At 39.1% G+C, this 23,048-nt stretch overlaps 1 protein-coding gene across 1 annotated transcript; it reads left to right on the plus strand.

Moving 5' to 3' along the window:
- The first annotated feature begins 1,010 nt into the window (after nucleotides 1-1,010).
- LOC141633820 (lysine-specific demethylase REF6-like) lies at nucleotides 1,011-10,718 on the plus strand. The gene is made up of 8 exons (XM_074446217.1): nucleotides 1,011-2,265; nucleotides 3,834-3,912; nucleotides 4,188-4,255; nucleotides 4,360-4,504; nucleotides 4,993-5,615; nucleotides 6,631-7,350; nucleotides 8,504-8,886; nucleotides 8,981-10,718. The coding sequence occupies exons 1-8, from the start codon at nucleotides 1,371-1,373 to the stop codon at nucleotides 10,421-10,423; spliced, it is 4,356 nt and encodes a 1,451-aa protein (XP_074302318.1). The 5' UTR covers nucleotides 1,011-1,370; the 3' UTR covers nucleotides 10,424-10,718.
- The last annotated feature ends 12,330 nt before the right edge of the window (nucleotides 10,719-23,048 follow it).

Below are 23,048 nucleotides of genomic sequence, written 5' to 3' on the forward strand. Positions count from 1 at the left end.
ATAACATATACGCAGAATGAATTACAAATGGGAGTAAATGAAATTGAATTACATAATTTTTAAAGCAAAATTAAATTATAATAAAATTACATAATTACGAGAAAGAATTACATTTATATACGGGAGTATTTACTTGGTGTATAAAATATTCATGTATTTTGGTTAATATTATTGCACCATGCAGCAACAACATAACAACATAATTTTTTAAAACTACATGGTAAAAATTTTTTTGTTTAAAAAATCAATCATGACGGAGTATTTACTTGGAATATAAAACTCGGCAACTTAACTATCACCACAAGACACACCGAAAATGGTAGGTGACAATGATAGGCAACCGAGTTAATTTAGTCTTCAACTAGCATTTAAAGCAAATTTTAATTTTTTTTACTCTAAAAAAATAAATAAATTTTAATTTAATTTACAAGTGATTAAAATTTTTGTAATAAATTTTTTTAAATTTTTTTTAATAAATAATTCGCAATTGTTGTAATAAATATTTTTTTAATAATAACAACACAATAAGTTAACAGTCGAAAAACTTTAAAATATGTTGTTTTTAGAAATACAAAAACAAATATACATCCAAAGACATTAATACTGACCCAAATACATACTCGTGCAATTTTGCACGGGTTTAAAACTAGTCACAACCATAATTCTCTAATTTTAAAACATAACCATATTTTATCAAATACAAATTGTTGTGTAAGACTTGAATTTATGTAAGACTCGTCCAATAATATGAGGCCCATCAAAATTACTAAGTAAAAATATAAAATAATATTTTTATTTTAATAACTTAATATTATAAGTTGATAATATACATATTTAAATATGTTAGTTTTCAAAATAAATTATAAAGTTATCAAAATAAAATAAAAAGCTTGATATAGTAATGACTTGTGCTTGGACTTTCTCCTATTGGGTCCGTCCTATGCTATAAGACGGTCTTATAGGAGAACTGTTGTTTATCAAATCAGATCAAGATCAGTTCAAATCGGTTCGACCACTACTACTCCCTCCCTAGTCCCTAGTTGGGCTCTTCCCCAATCCCCATCCCATATATCCCCAAGTATCCCCCAGTCTCCCACTCGACGACCCGCTCTCTGCTTTACCCTTTTTCACAATCCCCTGTTTTTATCAATTCCATCCATCAAACCTCCCTTTACCCTCTCCCTTTCTCTCTGTTAAAAAAAAAAAAAAAAAAAAAAACAGAGAAGAGGCAGAGCAATTAAATAATCCCCAAATCAATAAAAACTCAAACCTAGAATCATTTTTCCCCAAATCTGATCACTACCCATTTCATTATTTCTACAATGTACAAAACCCAGAAATAACTTCCCCAAATTCCATCAATTTCATACATGGGTCCTTCTTCAGAACAACACTCTCCTTCTGAAGTATTTTCATGGTTGAAAACCCTACCTGTTGCTCCTGAATATCATCCTTCTATTCAAGAATTTCAAGATCCAATTTCTTATATTTTTAAGATTGAAAATGAAGCTTCAAAATTTGGTATTTGTAAGATTGTTCCTCCTGTTCCTCCCCCTTCTAAAAAATCTGTTATTTCCAATTTCAATAAATCAATTTCTTTACTAAATTCTAATAATAATTGTAATTATAGTAATAATAATTCAATTTCTGAAGGAAACCCTAGAAATGTTGCTCCAACATTTACTACTAGACAGCAACAAGTAGGGTTTTGTCCAAGAAAACAGAGACCAATTCAGAAATCTGTGTGGCAAAGTGGTGAGAATTATACCCTTCAACAATTTGAAACAAAAGCTAAAAACTTTGAGAAAAATTACTTGAAAAATCATGTTAAAGGTGGTAAAAAGACTATTTTACCCTTGGAAATTGAGACTTTATATTGGAGAGCAAATGGGGATAGACCATTTTCAGTGGAGTATGCAAATGACATGCCTGGTTCTGCATTTGCACCAATGAAGGAGAAAAGGGCAGGTGATGTTGTGAGTAATGTAGGTGAAAGTGCTTGGAATATGAGAGGTGTTGCAAGGGCAAATGGGTCATTACTTAGGTTTATGAAGGAGGAAATACCTGGTGTTACTTCTCCTATGGTTTATGTTGCTATGATGTTTAGTTGGTTTGCTTGGCATGTTGAGGATCATGATTTGCATAGTTTGAATTATTTGCATTTGGGTAATGGTAAGACTTGGTATGGTGTTCCTCGTGACGCGGCGTTGGCTTTTGAAGAGGTTATTAGGTTTCATGGATTTGGTGAAGAGATTAATCCTCTTGGTTAGTCAATTTTGCTTTCTTACATTTGCATGCTTATTACTCTCTCCGCCCAATCATTTATTAACGACTGAGTGAAATACCCTTCAAAGTGAATATAAAACGTAAAGAAATGACTTAGACGGAAATGTGAGGTAGTATAGGTATGACTGGCACTTGGGTTATATTAATGGGATATGAGACGACTTTTTATTTGAGTGAAGAGATTAATCCTCTTGGTTGGTGAACTGTTGTTTTCTCTGTAGGTTTCATACTTAAAATGGCATGTATAATAAACGTGATATATTCATGTCCAGTTGGTGTATTTTAAGATGGGCATATCCGTCTTAGGAATAAAACTGGTGAAATAACACGCCACTTAGATAGACAGGAGTCACGGGACTAGTTTTTTTGCTAGTCGCTAGGGATTTTGCTTTCGTGTCATGTATCCTATTCGACCCGTTTTAAACTTAAAAGATCTGATTCATGGCACTGTTATGAGATGATTTGGTATTTGATTGAAACCAGTTTGCTAGGTGTATAGGTATGCTTTAGTTACTTTGTCTAGGTTGGGAATTTGTGTTCATATGTTACTGTCCTGATTCAGGATAGGCTAGGGAACTTGCTGTGAGGGATATGTTGCAAGACTTGCCTGTCGTGCCAGATGTAAACGCTGTATACTACTGTCCTGTGTTCTGTTTTGTAATGAACAAGCTGTAGCTCTGATTAGCACCAAGCGTCCAAGCCTAGTTATTTATAGTCTGGCCTTGCCCATTAGGTGTCCAGTAGGAGGATGTCATTTAGCTAGTTTGATGCTCTTTTTCGCTAAGAACTGATCACGTGCTTCACTGTTATCTTTCTTTTACTTATGTAGGTCTCGTGCTTCTTGAATTGCTGTAGTTCTGATGTGAAGCTTCTCCCGTGTGTTGGTCTGGAATTTTCGTTGTCTTACATACGATATTATTATGTTTCTGCGTCTCTGTCAGAATAGTTCCTTGGGCTTTACACTTGTTATGCAAACAATGGGCGCCATGTATATTTTTAGATGATCAATATTGAAAATGTTGTTAGCGTTTTATATTTAGGCGATGCTTTCCTTGATTGCCAAGTACGTGTGATGTTGATGATAGTGTTTAGTGGCAATTGAAGTGGTTCTGGCACACTGATAGTGTGTTCATCTGCCATCATTTTTTTGGTTTCAGAGCATGCGTCACCTCCGAAAGGGGACATTAGATACGGCATGTCTGCACCAATGCTTTGGTATTAGCATAAGCTGAAGTAAATTGCTTAAGTTGCAGTCCTCTGTACTCTGATGATTAATGGTTGGGAAACACTGTTCCTCTGCTTTAAATAACTTGTTTTCCCCTAGTTTCTAAATTTCTTTTTCATCATGAAAAGCTATGAATCTTTTGATACATCTGGATCATTTATATGCTTGACTTAAGATTTGAATGCGTGATTTCCATTTTACGAATGAGTATTACTCCGTATTTGAGAGTGTGGCATGGCTCTTTTCATAAATTTCAGTTGTACTCTTGCTATGTTTGGTGAAAGGACTACAGTCTGACTCTGAATTTTAATTTGTTCAACAGTTACTTTTGCTACGCTTGGTGAAAAGACTACAGTAATGTCTCCTGAAGTACTCATGAATGCAGGAGTGCCTTGTTGCAGGTGATGTAACAGATACTTGTGTAGCCTTATCTTCTAATCGCAAGTCCATCAAGCCACAAGCAAAGCTATGAACCATTATAAATAAGAGTATAGGTCTTCAGCTTATGTCCCATTTTAGACAGTCTAACGATCTGGTACTTGCAAAAAATTATTTGTAATAGGCATTGATAAATGGACGAATAGTCGTTTCTAGAACGTTTATTTCATTTGTAATCTTAGACTCTTTGTCTGAAGATGATCATCCCTGTCTGACGCTCTTCCTTACGCCTGGTCAGGTTGGTGCAAAATGCAGGGGAGTTTGTTGTCACATTTCCTCGGGCTTATCATTCTGGCTTCAGTCATGGTAAAGAAGTACCGAGTATTTTTTTTTCTTGCTTGTTTCACTTACTCTGGATGTCTTTAGGTGCTAAGAATATAACTGATTTGAAATTCACCTCTTTGATGTAGGGTTTAACTGTGGAGAAGCATCTAATATTGCCACCCCGGAATGGTTGAGATTTGCAAAAGAAGCTGCAATTCGTAGAGCCGCCATAAATTATCCACCGATGGTTTCCCATTTCCAGTTGCTTTATGATCTTGCATTAGCAATAAGGTATTTGTCCTGTTGAGGGTTAAATTTCTGTCGATCACATGTGTCTTTAAATTAAAGTAGGCAGAATGCAAACAGTGGCGGATCCACGAAGTTTGGCTTAGAGGGGTAAAATGTAAATATAAGAAGTTGCGGGGGCAAAAAGTGAAAAATAAGATACTCTATGTTGTCGAGATACTCTATGTCTGTCTATGCTTAACATTCTGTTGCTTCTCTCTGGGTTTACCTTCTTTACTCTCTGGAATAAAGATGGCTGATAATGAGTACTCGCACAAAACTCCTGTGGTCATCCAAATGGATAATAAACACTTGTGCTGCAACGTTTGGTTTTTAGCACTTAAAATCTCTCATATGTAAGAGATAATGTTCAATATGTTCCGCTCCTTGTCCAATGTTGCTTGTAGTTATATCCAATACAATTGAGATTTGCAATTTAAATATAATTGATGTCTCAAACGTCATCTTTTTTTTTTTTTTTTTTGGCATGTTAGGTTGCCAGCAGGTAGCAGTGCCGAGCCTCGAAGTTCTAGACTTAAAGATAAGAAAAAGGGTGAAGGGGAATTGCTGATCAAACAGATGTTTGTGCAGGATGTGATGCATAATAATGAGCTTCTGTATACTCTTGGACAAGGATCTGAAGTTGTACTTCTCCCTCATAACTCTTCGGAAAAATTTGTCTGGTCCAATTTGCGTTTTGGATTAAAGTATAAGGTGAAACCTGGGTTGCCTATTAGCTTACATAGTTCAGAAGAGTCTACCAAAGCTTATGATGATATCATGTTAGCTAGAGATATCAAACAACATAAAGCCTTTTATCCTGTCAAAGCAAAGCTCAATTCCACGAGCTGTGAGACACAGCACTCGGAAACCGAAACAAGAGAAGCGGCTACTGCAGATGGCTTATCAGATCGTGGACTATTCTCGTGTGTCAAATGTGGGATTTGGACATTTGCTTGTGTCGCAATAGTCCAACCTAAAGAAACAGCGGCACAATACCTGATGTCGGCAGATGCTAGCTTCTTTAAGGACTGGGTAGCTGGCTCTGAATCTCTTAATCATGACATAGATGTTATTAATGGTGATGCAAATCGATCAGAGCCAGAATCACTTTCAGGTGAGCCATTTTTTTCTCCTGTTTTGCCTACTAATGACTCATGACTGCACTTCTTTTTATTGTGAAATAGCGGTCATTCGATTGGAGATGCAATTTGGTTTATGGGTCATCCAAAAACAATCTCTTGGTTTTAAATGAGCAATGACTCTCCCCCAATAGGTATAAGTCATTTATGGGTAGAGTTTCTAACATCCTATAAGATAAGAAGAATTATGATTTTGAGTATACTCCTGGACGGCTGGACCCAAACAAATACCAGCTGTATAGCATCTCATTCCTCCTCCTGTCAGTTCTAGGATTCAAATCTATTTTTCGTTGTCCAAGTAAAGAAAACCGTCATAAGTTTGTTATCATCCTGTGGCCTGTTGTGAAGATTGGCTTACCTACTCCTTCGTTTATTCACCGCAAAGAAGGCCATGATTATGGAGAAAGACAGGCATGTCAATAGTAAAGGGGTTGATAATTATAATGCTGTACTACGGAAGTTCTTCGTTCTATTTCAGGATAGACGTATCTTCAAGGCTGTTTTTTTTTTTTTTTTTGCAACTCTAGCCCTTGTTTTGTTGATTGATGAGATCGTCTTTGCTGTCTGTTATTTGCAATACATTTCTTGTAAGATACTCTTGTAGTTTCCTAGTTTCATTTGCGATTTAGCGAAAGAGACCCTGTTTTTGGTGCTCGATTAATGTTACATATCAAAATGCCTCTCTAAATTGGGTGCTTTTCTTTTACTGCAAAGTAGAAGTCAATGCAACTCTGGACATTCTTTTCAAAATTCGGGTCTCGTGTAAACAGCCTCTGTTGCTATTAACACAAGGCTAAGATTCCATTCATCCGCTCCCTCTTATCCTGCCATTAGCAAGAGCCTTTAAGGAGTGGGGTATTGTTATTGTTGTGTAGTTTTCTGTATGTAACCTATGCGTTGATGATGGTTATTAGGTTGCTTGTTATTAACATTCTGTGTATTTTCTCTTTTTGTTCATGAATGATTGAATAGCTGTTCTTCAAATTCCAGGGTTCATGAAAAAGAATGCCCCTGGTGGGTTGTATGATGTTCGTTCCAAGTCGGCTGAATATCACGTTCAAAGCATGGAGTTCAGCCCTACAATCAAGTCAGATACTGCTAAAACTCCCGAGGAGGGTATTCATATTGAGTCCAAAGAGGTCTCATCTGCTCTCGGGTTGTTAGCTATGACATATGGAAATTCCTCCGATTCCGAGGAAGATGATGTTCTACCCTCTCGTCCTGTTATTTCCGAGGATAATTTATCAGGAGATGATTCATGGGACACTAAACTGCACCCAGACAAGGCAAAATCACCAAATTCTGAGCAAGAATATTGTAGTGGCATGGAAAGGAGTCCGACCCTTATTTCTCCACGAGCGGAGTTTGACGATGAAGGTTCTCCCCGCAGATCTGATTTGTATGAGCAGTGCGAGGATAGAAGAACTAATAGTGGCGATAGCAAATATGAAGCTCACAACCGCTCTGCTAAATTCACAGAAGAAGATAGCTTGACCTCAGAACAAAATTACCCCTCTATTGCTGGAGGAGAAGATTCTGCAAATTTTTGCAGAGGTCTGGACCTAATGGCCAAGACAAGTCTTTCCTTCACTCACGGATGCGATGAAGATTCATCTAGAATGCATGTTTTTTGTCTTGAGCATGCTGCGGAGGTTGAAAAACAACTCCAGCCTATCGGTGGGGTCCATGTCGTACTTCTTTGTCATCCAGGTGTGTTTGGACTTATCCTATGCTGGATTTTAGATAACTAAAACGTCTTATGGTCATATAGAAATTAGGTGAGATTTTCTTCGAATCGACTGGGTGTTTTGCGCCAAGTACCAGGAAGAAAAACAAATCCACTCAGGCCAAAGCCCATAAATGCCCAGATTTGCTTAGTGATTGAGATGTACCTTTTTTGGCTTACTATTATGTAGTCATGTTATTAGCCTAATTTAGGTTAAGATGTTGAAATATTTTAGTGAAGAGAGTTGCAGCATTTTTATGGAGATGGTCATATTTGGAAAATTTCCAATGGAGCCAAAGATTCATTACACTTTGGTTCTGGATTATGATAGAATAAAGTAAAATGGCTCACTAAAGTGGCTACGCTTCTTTCTCTTGTGAAGTAGTGGTCCTTCGATGCAGTTCTCGACGCAATTTTCATCTTGTGTCATTCGGAAACAGCCTCTTTGTATTGCTAACACAAGGGTAAGGCTGCGTACATCTTACCCCCCCCTTACCCCCCAATTTGCGGGAGCCATTGAGGCACTGGGGTAATGTTGTTGTTGTTATTGTTGTTATTGTTGGTCATATTTGGAAAATTTGATAGTTTCGAGATTGTTTGTTGGGCGACTATGGTCCTTGTCACAATTCTTTGCAAAATTCGAAATGTGTTTCCTAGCTTAGCAGAATTATATGCTGCAGATTTAACAAGTCCCCGGTCATAGTAAAGAGTATAAGATGCCTATGAATAGGTCTTCCATTATATATATGGTGCAGTGTGTTAATTGAGTGTACTGAGCTACTGATTGATTACTCTTTAAAACATCTAACACAACATAGGGAGCGAAAATTTTTGGATGTTGTCAAGTCATTCAATGTGAAAAAGGTTATTAAGCATAATTGAAAGGCATTTTTTCCGTTGGGTTGTCTTGACATCATAAGTAGTAGACATACGTCTCTATTTTAGTCTATAAATAGATTTCTTTGCTTTCCATTGCTTCTTACTCAATCCAATTCTCGGATTCTTATTACTATTCCTATAATCTCCTCACAGAATTTGAATAGTTGTAAGAAATCAGAGAACCAGGGGGAGTATCTCATCCCGTTGCGTTTGATTCTTTAGTTTAATATTCTAGCTGTTTGCCTGTTGCATTTTCAGATTATCCAAATGTCCAGTTCGAAGCAATGAAGGTGGCTGAAGAGATGGAAATTGATTATGACTGGAAAGACGTTACATTTTCTGAAGCAACCAAAGTTGACGAAGAGCGGATTCAGTTGGCTTTGCAAAGTGAAGAAGCGACTCCAAAGAACGGAGATTGGGCTGTAAAACTTGGCATTAATCTTTTTTATAGTGCCATCCTTAGCCGCTCCCCTCTTTACAGTAAGCAAATGCCCTACAACTCTGTCATATATGGTGCTTTTGGCTGCACGCCTCCTTCCAAGTCCTCTCCAAAAGCTAAGTCTCATCTCAAAGGATGTGCCAGGCAGCGAAAAGTTGTTGTGGCTGGTAAATGGTGTGGAAAAGTTTGGATGTCGAATCAGGTTCGTCTTTCATTTTTGTTTTTCTTGATAAAGAAAATGATTTTTTTTGTTAAAGGCCAATAAGCATTAAACTATACCAATTTCGTTGAATCAGGTTCATCCTTTATTATTGCAAAGAGATCTATATGAAGAAGAAAAAGCTGCCAGTTTTTGTTTGGCATCAGATGAGAAATTGGGGAGAAAACCTGATACTATCAATAAAGTACAGACTACCTCCTCCAATAGAAAGCTTGGAAAGAAGAGAAAGTTGACCGTCACGAGTAGGACAGCTAAGAAGATGAAATTTGCAGGCAGTGATCCCGAAGATTCACTTGATGAGAGAATAACTGAGTTTTTGCCTAGAAGTATTCGGAAACCAAAAATACATCATAGATTAATCCAGATAGAAAAACATCATGAAGAAGAATCTCTAGATGGCCTATCTGATGAGAAATCTGAGTCCTTATCTAGGAGAAGTGCAAGAAAACCCAAAAAAACACCGAGTAGATCAAGCCAGAGAGTTAGGCATCATGAAGTCGAAGAATCTCAGGATAGCCTATCGGAAGATTCCCCTGATGATGAACCTTTACCTCATCAGGGACCTTTGAGAAGAGGAGGAAGTAAACCCGCCTCGAAAATTAAAGGTCGACGGAAGGTATCTCGGGATGTGTTTTCTGATGATTCCTTGGATGCTATGAACGGTGGAAGTAAACCTGCCGCGAAAACAAAAGGTCGACAGAGAGTATCTCGGGATGTGTTTTCTGATGATTCCGTGGATGCTATATCTCATCACCGTGGGCTGAGGAACTACGGTAGTAGAGTAAAGGTAGTAGGCAAAGCAATCAGACAGGCGGAAGCCCAAGCGAAAGATACCGAGGATAGTGATTCTGAAGGCCCACTTTCCGATGAATCTCTTCAAGAACATACACCTGTTAGGAGCCCAGAGTTTGAGCCCATTAGTGAAGAAAATGAGATGGAAGGCGGGCCCAGCTCTCGACTGCGAAAACGAATTTCAAAGCCTTCAGCCCGGATTCTAGAAACCAAGGCAGCACTAAAAAGCCAAGTAAAGAATCCGCGGGTAAAGAAATTCCCGGCTACAAAGAATGTGCCCGAAAGGAAGGGTCCCAAGATGAGGCTTCCAGTACAAATAAATAGTCCCACTGTCACCAGTGATGAAGATTCAGATAATGACGACGAAGCTGAATTTCGGTGCGACATCGAGGGGTGTACCATGAGTTTCGAGTCAAATCAAGAGCTTTTATTGCATAAAAGAAACGTTTGCCCGGTCAAGGAATGTGGTAAGAAGTTTTTCTCGCACAAGTACTTGGTTCAGCATCGACGTGTTCATATGGATGACAGGCCACTCAAGTGTCCCTGGAAGGGGTGTAAGATGACTTTCAAATGGGCCTGGGCTCGAACTGAGCACATCAGGGTCCACACAGGTGCTCGTCCATACGTCTGCAATGAGCCCGATTGTGGTCAGACATTCAGATTTGTGTCAGATTTCAGTCGTCACAAGCGTAAGACAGGTCACTCGGTGAAGAAAGCTAAGAAATGACGTTTTGAGGGGTAATCGGTATGTAAACATCACAAGTTAATATTGCTTGTCTGAGAATTGGTGTTTAATTCCAATTGATTGACACAGGTTTACTTCAATTTCTAGTTTTTAGGGTTCATCTTGTTAACTGCCATTGGTTGACATTTGATTCAGTTGTTGGTCTTTAGAAGGGTCTTCATTGGACCCATTCTTTAGTTAAATGGATAAAATGTAATGGTTAAAATGATATTTAACCTTCCCTCCCCTTATCTAGACCTTGTTGAAGCGACCGCAAACCTTTTCTTCTGCCTTCTCGTATGAATTGTCATCATACTTTCGAAAACGATTAGACAGAATGAAGTGTATTAGCGTATATATCCTTTGTCCCAGTGAATATTTTACATGTACTTTATTTTGTGAGGAGAGAATAAAGCAAACGTAAACTCTGAGTCTTGATTAGGAAAGCGAAAGTACCGTTTAACTCCATTCATCTCAAATGGGGTAATGTAGAAGACGAATGTTAGGTGAGTAAACTTCCGCTTTTGTGGATGAGGTGTAAAACTCATAACCCGCAAAGTTTATTCCTTCTTTTGCTCATCTATCTTGTTCTGCTGAATATAAATCACAACCCCGAACCCTATGGCACAAACTCAAAACTCTACCAAACTTGGCTGGATGAGTGGTAAGGTTCTCATCTCTTAAACAAGCGGTCAGGGTTCAATTTCTGATTCTTGCGAATGAAAAAGCTAAACTTGAGAGGAATCAACCCATTAAATTGTCTTCAATACCCGAAGGAGATTGCCCAGCTGTCGGTAGGGGATACTCCTAGTCAACACCAAAAAAAAAAAAAAAAAAAACTCAAAACTCTCATAATAATGCTGCATATCAATGTCAACAATTGCAAATTAATTTTTGTACGATGTGAATAAGCATATGTACGGAGTAGTTTAATACTCCTATAAGTGTTCTTTACCAAAAAGAAACAACGTATAAAGTGGTTATACACAATTTTATAGTAAAACGGTATTTAAGTAACCATCTTTATTCATTAATAAGTTTGTGTTTAGATCCGTTTTACAATTGCTTTTTTTTTTCTTTTTTTTTTGACAACAATAAAACCAATGTAAAAAGCCTTACACAAGACTTACTCATAAAAAAAATACTTTGGTGCTCTTACAATTATGCTTTAACATCTTTTTAAACGAGTTAAATTATAAAAAAATACTTTGATATTTTATGAAAATAATTTTTAATACGCTCACTTTTAGAATTGAACAAAAGTAGAAATGATTCTCGTAGTAGCGTGGCTACTTGTCATAATAATATTATAATAATCACTTAAATTTGATGCTAATATATCTTGTTTAAAAGAATTTATTCCCCTCTAGCTTTAGGCATATATAACAGGAGCATATATTTAAAATAAACACGAGGTATAATTATTCTTGAATATAATATCACCAAAAATGTTCGAAAGCTTTCCCTATTTTTACTTATCTTTCTGAAGGGGGTTCGATTTGCAACGTGTTGAGATGTTATATTAGGAATCAGAACGTGAAGGTATGTGGTTGAAACTTAATTTTTAATGCCAAAAATTTGATTCAACTTTTAGATAAATTCAAATAAAGTAAAAAAAACTAAATAATATAAAAAGTTTTGTACAAATTGAATATATAAAGGGAATTCTTACAATGAATTTCCTTGGTGTGATGTGAAGGGAACCATCATTACCAATATTAGACCTGGTAAAATGGGTCAGACCCGATCTGAAAAGGCTGACCCGAGACTCGAAAATGACCCGAACTTGCTTGACCCAAATATGACCCGAAACCCGAATTGACCCGACCCGACCCAGACCCAGACCCGAACATGGTCTGACCCAATGTTGACCCGACCCGAGGTGACCCAATCCAAAAAGACCCGACTCATAACTGACCTGATCCCAAATGATTTGAAGTGACCAAAATGACCCGAAACGACTAGTACTAACTCATATTAATATTATATATATATCAAAATAAAGTTTCATTGGTTACAATAATCCCTAATAAATGGTTAAATTTGCAAAATAGCATTTCTTAATCAAAATAGTATTAACTTAAGTGCTTAGCCATTAACTCAAAAGCAACCCGACCCAAAATGACCTATACCCGAAAATGACCCGACCCGAAATGACCCGACAACAGGTCACCCGAAATTGACCCGAAATCCGAAAGTGACCCGATCCGACCCAACCCGACCCGAAATATGTGGCAGACCCGAAATGACCCGACCCAAACTGACCCGACCCATACCCGACCCGAGTGACCCGTTTTGCCAGGTCTAATTACCATATCTTAGCATCCTTCCTCGTGGCCCAAACTTTTCATCTACCCTCATCGGCATCCTTGCCGTCCTTGTCACCAAGAGAAGTACCCAAGTCAACACTTTCTTCATCTTCATCACTATTCTCAACATCAATCATCTCATCATCACCATCGCTTACATTGATAACCTCATCATCAACTGGTTCATTGCTCCCATTTTCACTTACCACCTCTTCATCTTTTAAAATGTAAAGATCCGGGAGGAAGACTTTCCGATCCACCCTATCCGGTAGTGGCCCATTTGGGTCAAGTAAGCTCTTCTTGGCCAAGTTGTAAAATGATGGATATTGGGCATAGTATGTAGTTGTTGGGAAGAGATACTCTATTCTTTTCTTTACAAGTCATGGAAGCTTGTTTCTTGGTAGAGTAATGGAAGGACCATCCTTCACTAGCCATTCCACGGACAAGTTTTCATCATTTATCTTTGAGTTGGTCTTGCTTAAGACGGGTCGAATATTGAAACGGGTAGTTACACTCACAAAACAAATAGGGGGGACAAGGTGGGGACAACCCCATGTGCCTCCCACTCACTCCTATTTGGGCATTTTGTCTCACAAAATGGTATCCGTCTACACTTTAAGACGGATAGTGTGCGTCTTAAGTAAGAATTTGTGTTTATCTTTACCTAATAGTAACAATGAGTAAGCACAAACATATCTATTTTTGTATCCCCCTTTGACCGGGGTATAGATACCCCTTTTGTTGAAGTGGGGTCAAAGTACTTTGCTAGTCATGTCACTAGTGCATCGTTGACTATAAAAGCCATAGTCTCCTTGCCCGAAAGTAAACCCATCCAACGGTCTAATAAGGGCTTTACAATGTCACTAGTTTTAAACCCGTGAAAAAAATTGCACGGGATTGAATATTCAGCGATTACACTAAATACGGATAAAAATTAAAAACACAATTCTACATATTTTAACTTTAAATACTAATCAATCATCTAATGTACGTCAAGGTATAAAATATAAATAATATAATAAAATTACAAATATTGGACAATACGGCTTATGATCATCTTTATACCATAATAGATAATTGCATAACTCAAGACAAAATAATATTAACCTTGTATACCGTAAATTTTGATAATTTTATTTTTGTAATTTGATTTTTATTACAGTGTAGTTGTTAATGGCAGATGACATAGATTTAGGTTATAAGCCATCTTATGTAGTTTTTTAATGGCAGATGACATAGGTTTAGGTTATACGCTATCTTATTTTCCTTATGTATAATTCATTAATGTATAATAGTATGAGATTAGATTTTGTGCTTATGATTTATCGGTTTTGAAAATTTTATTTTAGCTATATGTGTTATTGTTTTAATCATTAAGTACTTAGTCTAGTGGTTAAGAGAGAGCTATTCTTGACAATAGGTCTCATGTTCGATTCCCCCTTCCCTCTGCACTCTAGTGCAATGCGATTAAATGCGCGCTTCGTTGAACTAAAAAAAACATGAGTACTTTATTCATCTTAAAGGCTAATTGTGAAATACTTTTTTTTAATTATTCAATTTGTAATTTTTATTTGCTCATATTGTATTGGTAATATTTGTTAGAAAGTGTATATTATAATATGTGGTTTAGAATTGACCCAAACCAAAATAACCCATTTTGAAACCTTATCGACCCATTAGATCAAGGATTCCTATTTTTTTTTTTTTATATTAGGTCAACTTGTTTTGATAATATAAGCCATGCATTTTAAAAATGCATGGTTATTTTTAAAATTCTAATATTCAAAATCTCATTTAGTGAAAATGTGGTCTGACGTAATATTATTCTCAAGTGATAATACAATAATAATATGGTGTATAACGATAATAACATGTTATAAATTATACTCCGTACTCATGAAGATATATCTCCATATGATTGAATATTTAAATACTTACTAAATTCAGAAGTACTGAAAACAAATTATATTTTTAATTGCTCTTATTATTATCCGATGTAAGTCGTGATACAAATTAATAATTATACCATATACGTCCAAATTAAATTGAAATAAACCCTAAACTAAACACCATAATGATAAAAACCCAAACCCACTGAAATACTAAGTTATAGAGTATAAATATTTATGTTCCAAATAATTAAACTAAGCTGAAATCTAAATCTAAATCTAAATAAATCCTAAACTAAGCACCTGAAAACCCAAACCCACCCTCACTAACCTAATACTTACAATTTTTCTCAAATTCCGCCTCCTTGCTCCCTCTGCATAGTGCCTACCCATGTCATTCATCTTCTTTCCTTTCATTTTTCACTAAAGCTGATCATCTCATTTTCCACAATTCATCTATCTTCATCATCCATCTTTTATAATTCTTCAATTTTTTTTATCACCCATCTCCAATTTATATAAAAAAGAACTTTAATTATTGGTAAAGATTCATGTAAGTATCCTACAATCTAATATCAAAATATACAGATCTGCAATTTTCACATTTTTTCTGATTTGTTCCATATTTTTTAAAAATATGGATTTTTTGGGGCTTTTTTTCATTAACATATTTTATCTTCATCATCCATCTTTTATAATTATTCAATTTTTTTGTATCACCCATCTTCGATTTATATCAAAAAGAACTTTAATTGTTGGTAAAGATTCATGTAAGTATCTTACAATCTAATATCAAAATATACAGATCTGCAATTTTCACATATTTTCTGATTTGTTCCATAAAAAAAAATACGACTAATCGTCCGCCAAATTTACGATTGAATAATGTCTTTGGCTCAAAAGAAGAAAATTATTTTTAAATTTCTATTTGTTTATTTATTTTTTTAGGCTATTTAATTTATGTTTATGTAAAATTTAATTTGTACTTTATATAATTTAGGTTATATAATGTGTATTATCATATCTATAAAAATGGAATATGCAGATGAAAAAAATAAGAAAGAAGATTAGAATAAGGAAGGAGGAGAGATGGTAATTAATTAATAAAAATGATGGTGGGGTCCATTTGTTTTTTCATCCCTAAAATTGAGCAGCCAATCAAAAGCCAAGAAAGAACTTGACTTTTATACTATGTAGATATTCTTGCCCATAAGACCCATGCACATTCAAGCGAGACTCAAGGTAGGCCAAGTCGAGTAACGTGAGAGAACATGCCTCCTTTCTAGCTATCAATGTATTTGCCACAAAGCAGTGCCAAAACCTAAGGCCCGGTAGATGAATATACAAAGGCGAACAAGCCTTACAAGTGGTAAACTTCCTACCCGTAATCGCCTTCCAAAGAGGCTTGGCATCAAAGTTATGGGGTTTCTGGGCTCCTCTAAAGGTTATCTTAAGTTCAAATATCTCGGCAAAAGGATGTAAATTGATCTTCGGGAAACATTAGCAAGTCGGAATTCTACGAATTTTCGGTCTTCATATCTAGTTATCTTCAATGAACTTATGAATTCAAGAGTCAAGGCTTTGTAAGTGGATTCATGCATATCAAAGAGCTTCCATAGTTTCATTGACTCGAAGAAAGACCGAGTATCCTCTAAAATTCCTAATTGGCTCAAGGTTTTATGACAAAGGAATTTTGTAGTTACAACATTCTTCTTAAGCAAAGAGTTAAATTATTTCTTATGTTGCTCACCAATAAAGATTACCTCCAAAAATCCTTCCAATGGTTCGATTGTTGGAATTTCGGGAACCATCACCTCTTGTGCTCGTTCCTCCACCGTTGGCACTACAATTATTGCCCATGAAGCCAATGCTAATTGCATTTTTTGTGAGATTTTGGGCACTTGGTGTCTTGGTGTTACCCTTAGTTCTTGCCATCTTAATGACCTTTGCTTAAAAACCTTCAATCCTTGACAAAGTAGTACCAATTAACCTTGTAGATGCTTGGCAACTTCTTTTCAATCAACAATCAAGCAATTAATCAAACCCAATTGCAAATCCTTCAAACTTTCGAATTGCATAAATCCTAAGTTTGGGTGAGTCAAGTTTTTTATGATTTGTGTAATTTGAAGGTTAAAAATTGGTGTTGAAGTTGATTAAATATGTCAAGGATGAATTTTCAACGAATTTGAGATGGTTTGGTTGAGATTTGAGTGAGTTTGAATATGGGTAATTGGTGTTTTTGGGAGAAAAGGGGTTTTGTGTTTGAGAATTTGGGAAGAATGAAGAAAAATAAGAAGGGAACCCGTATATAGCTGGCGGTGAACAATGGAGCTCGGGTGGATCTTAGCTGATCTCGCCCGGATTCATTGGCAGGGCTTGGAGTTGTTCTTCAAATCTGCCCGGATTGGGACAGGGCTTGGGCGGATTCCTCGGACTTGGGCGGCTCCTAGCTGGGCTCGGGCGGATTCCTTGGCAGGAATTTATCTTGGCTTCTTTGATTATATAATCCGCCCGTCTCCTCCATTCGGTAGCTCGACTCCTTTGTTTATCCATAGGGATCCTTCATTAAGTGTGGGGCAATGGTAATACACATGAATAATCATCCCCACACTTCATTTCTACTTCACCTACACACTCAAAACACTACTAGCAAACCCTCTCTTACTCACTCTCATTATGAACAAGCAAATTAGCTAAATGCAAGGTTAACTTAATTGAAATGCATAGTTAAAGAGTTAGTATATTTACAAATGGTGGTTTAGAGAGGATTCCACCAAAATATGTCATTGTTGAGCTTCTCATGGGGGCAAATCTAGGACATTGTTGATGTTGCTCAAAGTCCCACGGAAGTAATCGAACACTTGTTCACATTTGTTGAATAATACCAAGAAGACTTGGGTGAATCTTGATCATCATGAGCAAAAAATCCCTTTTCATAGAAGCTTGGGTCGGAATCAATTTATCATCATCATAGTTAAAAACCATCGCATTGCCAACATAAGGATTGAATAATCCTTCAAATTCGCCATGCCAAAGGCCATTCACTTCTTCGGTTTTGCCCTTCATTGGATCAACTTCATTGCTAAAACTAGCAACCACTTCTTTCATGTAATCATTTGGACTTTTAAGGTCAATTTCTTGTACCTTATAACCCGGAATATTCAAGGTTGCATTCTTGTCATTGAGCTTGTCAAAGATGCCTAGATCACCATAGATAACAATCTCTATTTCATCAACCTCTTGCTTCCAAGTTGGAGGCCCTACCTTACTTTTCTCAATAGGAGGCTCATCTCTTGGATAGGGGCAAGGAGGAATCTCCACTTTATCATTCGTATCATTAGGAGCATGGTCAACCATAAAACATGGTTCCTCTAGATTGGGAGCTTTCATCACTTTGATTAGGTTGAAGGTTATTCTTTGGATTTGACATTTTCAACACAAAACTAATCGATGATCATATAATGAAACTAATTAAGTATTTCAATAGTACTAACAATTACCATTTCGGGTTGAAAACAATCAAGTCAGTTGCCCAATCCGGAGTCGGTTCAACGCGCTCTTTTTAGATGCTGGATGATTGGATGTTCCTCCGCCTTTATCTTCGAGATGTGCCTCCACACGTAAAACACAGGGCCTCGGGGGGTGTCCCGAGGGGACCCTCTCTGATGCCTAAGTCAGTTTAGGCCGGTATAATTGGCGTGAGGCTCGCTCCCGGTCCTTCTCTTAGTTGCTTATGATAGTCTTATTTCTAGAGAGAGAAAGTAGTTATTTTTTATGTGATTGATTGGCTGAAATAGTCTTGTGTGATTGTCGTTGGTTGTCTTCCCTTACAAGGAACATTGTCCTTAGGTAAGTACCTTCTCTTGGAAGAAATCCAAGGGAAGATATTTTGTGTGGTACAGGATGTGTACCTTAAATTCGACCTGGCTGTCATTTGGACTCGTTTGACCCGTCGATTGGCATGCGGGTCAGGTCGACTCGACGTGCCTCATCAATTTGCCCCAGACAGGATGGCGTATGAGTCATGCACCTAAGTGTATTTTTCCTTTGATGACGGGTTAACACGGCCCTGCTGTGTAGGCGGTTTCGTGGGAGTCTCATCGTTTTGAATGATTTTGCGCCATGTGGCGGCTTGAAGGCGGTCCACCTACTACTCGCGCAATCCCTTTATAAATGCCTTTAGTAAGTGAGTTCACGGGTTGATATCTTTTGAGATTTGTTGCAGCGTTTCACTTGCTAGGGTTATAAGAAACTTAGGGCGTGGAGCTCTCTTGATGTCGTCGTTGAGAAGGAGTATTGTGCCCGAGAGTAGGGGGCCGGCCAAATTGGAGGAGTCGATCACCTCTCAAGTGTGTGCTTCGCTGGAGGAACCGGAGGAAGGTGAGGCGACTTCGAAGCCCGTGAATCCTGAGTGGGAGCGGGTTTGGATGCTCTTCCCTGTGTTCGGAGACGGCAAGGGGATGCCCATGAGCGAGTAAGGAAAGCATTTCGGGATCTTATCTTTGGAGATCGGAAGGCGGCCGTGGTGCAGGCCAAGGCTATACGAATTATATCCGAGACGGCTAAGGATGAGGACTTCGATGTGGCAGAGGCGAAGTTCGCCGAAATCGAGCTATCTCTTTCCGAGGCGACCAGAGCGCCTATATTACCAGAATCCTAGTGTTGGAGTTTTTGTCTTCATTTGTAATAGACCGCTTCCTGTACTTAGGAAATGAGTAGCTTCTTCTTTAATCTTTGTACCTTCATCCTCTTCTTTTGCGAGATAGAAATTCTCATTCTTTTACTGCGTGCCGTATGTTTATAAAAAGGCATGTCTTACTTCTTCTTAAGGTGCACTCTCTTAGGGCTCCCTGAAGTTTACATTGTATCCTCTTGTTTTTGCTGATGTCGATCGACGCCGGTAGTGATGCGGTTGTCACTCGGTCTTTTGGTGATTTATTTCCCTGTTTCTCGGGCAGGTCTTCACCGTCTACTGCCGAAATGCTGAGCCAATCGCCGACTCCTCATAAATTGTCCCCTGCGGCCGCTGCAGAGCTTGAGGTGGAGTTGTCCGACCTTAGCTCGAGCGGTAGGATCTTTCTAAGGGAGGTGCATCGGCTGCATTTTATGCATCACCGCCTAAGGACTAGTTTGCCCCTGGGGCATCCGATAGTGACCTCGATCAAGGCTTTTCTGAACCGCTGTAGCGTGGCTATGAAGCTAGTTCGGAAGTATAAAGCAAAACTAAAGGGGCGCCTGAAGTGTCGGATCGGCCGAGACTCGTTGGGTCGATCCTCCTCTTCTGCATCAGAGGGAGGACCAGGCTCTCCGGAGTGGGCTTCCTCTCAGATGTAAGGCTGTCTTGCCTCGGGGACCTTTGGCAAGAGGATATGTGTCCTGCGATCACTTCGGCAGGTGAGCTCGATCCTAGTTCTTTAGGCGTCCTCTTTGTGTCTTCACTTAGTAGGTGCATGTGTTCAGCCTTTTCCTTTGGTCGGCGGACATGCTAAATGTAGTCGTGATCCTCTTTTTTCTCGGGCCTTTTTGGATTTAACCCATTTTGAGTCTTTGAATATCTAGCCGTTTTTCCCGCTTCTTTGTACACGTGTCGCCTTACGATTCCTCAAGGGATTCGGTAAGGGTAAACTGCATTTACTCGATATTTGGTTTTTTCTATAAATAGAAACGTTGTTGCCTAGGGTTTTTTGTATAACCTGTTGCGCACTCTTAGCAAAAATGGGTGTTTTGGTAATTTTCTACCGAATTAGGTTAAACTAGGTCAAAGTGGTCTTATTCGTTGTATAGGAACTATATCGTTTGTATGAATGCTGAGTATGGAAAATAAAGATGTAAACAAAGATTTGACACAAGAGATTTGGTGACGCGGAAAACCCAATGTGGGAAACGACCTCGGGAAGGGATGGTACCCTTCCAATGATTGCACTAGCTTTTAATATGAGAACGAGTACAAAGAAGATGGCACGATATTCTAGCTAGTAAAATGTGTGATGCCCGTGTATGTGTTTCTGAATGAATCCCCCTTCTCTTCCTCCATGTCTATATATAGGACCTAAACCCTAATAGGGTTTAGGTTGCTTGCCGTGTAAGTAAGCTCCGTCCGGATCTGATTGGGCTTCTTTCCATGATTTGCTGTCTAGAACTCTATTCTCCCCAATCTCTCTGAAATCTCCCTAAAATCTCCCTGACTATTCTTAGCGCACGGGCTCCTCGTGGCTATTAGTTTGCTTGGCCCAAGTCTTGATAGACCTATCTTCTATTGGCCCAATGTACAGAATTTGGCCCAAACAGTTTGCCCCTAATTCCTTGTGAGACACGCCTCGAGATGTCGAGTAAGGAATTACTAGTTGAATCCCGCGCCGTCTTTTACACAGCTTCCCAAGCACTCATCATTGCCCCTACTCCTTCCCTCGTTTCTCGGTCCCCTTTACTCCCCTTCCTTTGTAATCTCAACCACCCCACCTACTTACCCTATTAACTTCAAAAATTTAAAACCCGCCCTCACTCTCTCCTAAACCCTTCCTCTTCCCTTTGCTCACCCACCGGACTTCCGCCATTTTTACCGGAGCTTCACTTCATTTCGTCAGGTACTCTCCCCCCTCTCCTCAGTCTTCTTTTTCTTTCTTTTTACTTCAACCATGGGTAAAGCTCATCACACCCCCTCGTCTTCCACTCCGGCCGACTTGACCCCAGACCCCGTTTTTCCATCTCGCAATCTTTTCACTCACGCCCACAACTGCGACTCTTCCTTGACGGTTGCGGACATTCCTGCAATCAAGGAACTACTGGGATTAGGTGATGGGGTGGATATCGCCATTCCAAACGCCGGTCAGAAGGCGGACGCGTCTTGCCAGGAATGCGTCTGCCTTTATCTTTATCCTTTCAAATACGGCCTTCGTTTCCCCTTTACTAAATTGATGCAAGACTTCCTTCGGACCAATGGTTTCGCCATGGCCCAAATCGCCCCCAATATATGGAGGGTCCTTCTTTACTCCTTGTCAGCCAACCAAATCACGAGCAGCACCATCGGTCTCGGTGAGTTGGCTCACATGTTTGAGATCCGATCATTGGGAAGAGGCCAATTTTCTTTTCGCGACCGTGGGGAGGCTCCTTTCAGGCACGTGTCCAGGTTGAAAGACGAGAAGTGGTTTGAGGAGTTCTTTTATTTGAGGAAAGACTCCATTCTGCCACCTGCCGACTACATTTTCGAGGATTGGGTCATAACTTTGAGTAAGTAGCTACCCTGACACTTTTTGACCTTCACCTGCTCACTAGCTTACTTCTTATTTCTGTACAGGCCCACCCAACCTGATCTGCCTGGGTGATTCTGTGTCTGCCCGCAACAAGCAGTTCCGCATTCCCATTTCTGACAGAAAGTTTCCTGATATGCTTCCTGGTTTTGCACCTGTCTCCTCTTCCAACCCTCAACAATCATCACACAACATGTCTTCTGGTAGGTCTTTCTTACATTGATATATTTCGTTCTCATTTGATGCCCCCTGACACTTGACGTCTTGCTGATTGCAGGTGCCAAAATTGATCCCCTGGAAGCTATTCTCCAGAGTGCCAAGAGGAAGAGAGCTGCTGGGAGCCCTGATGTGCCTTCTGCTTCCAAGAGAAGTGCCCCTGCCGCCTCCTTTCAATCTCCTCCTACCCGTTCCAGTACTTCTCGTCCTGCTTCTGAGCCTTTGGAGGTTAGCCCACTGTCACGCCATCCTCCTACCCCTCTAGCAAGCCCTGCTGCTGCTGCTAGTGGCGGCTTTATCGCCCATTTTCCCAAAGGTTTTGGGAACATTGATCATGTGCCCTATTGGCCGGAGATGGATCAACTCCTCTTTCCTTCACTGGTGGAGGGGTTTAAGGAGTTCTCCCCCGAGGAGATGGCCGATAATGATGTAGATAATGCTTTCATGGTACATATCCCTCTTCTGCTGCCTGTTCTGGATCCTTTCTTGCTGAATTTTCTAACTCTCCTTTCATGTTGACAGGCCTTTAAGTTATCCCTCCACAACAGGAATATGATCAACGTGGTCTAGACCACTAGCTGGGCTATGCATGCCAAGAATCAAGAGCTCACTGGAACCATCACCGACTTGGAGCAGCAGCGTCTTGACTTGAGGGAGCGCGTAGCAGGGCTAAAGGCTGAGCTGACTGGAGCTAAGAAGAAGTTGAAGGAGGAAGCTGACCAGCTAGCACGCACTCAAGAAGTGTTCAATACCTTCTCTGATGCCCTCAAGCGCTCTGATGAAAAGATCAGCGAGCTGATCTCCCTTGCCACTAATATTGTTGCTTATGCTACCTGGCGGGGCAAGATCAGTGGAATGTGTGCTGTGCTGGCCGAGCCCCCTACCCTGCAATCCATTGAGGAGGAAGAGTGGTAGCTGGAGACCCTCTACCCTATTCAACCTCACTTGAGCGTGCTGATGGATGAGG

Source organism: Silene latifolia, chromosome Y (genome assembly GCF_048544455.1).
Source record: "Silene latifolia isolate original U9 population chromosome Y, ASM4854445v1, whole genome shotgun sequence".
Taxonomy (NCBI): Eukaryota; Viridiplantae; Streptophyta; class Magnoliopsida; order Caryophyllales; family Caryophyllaceae; genus Silene; species Silene latifolia.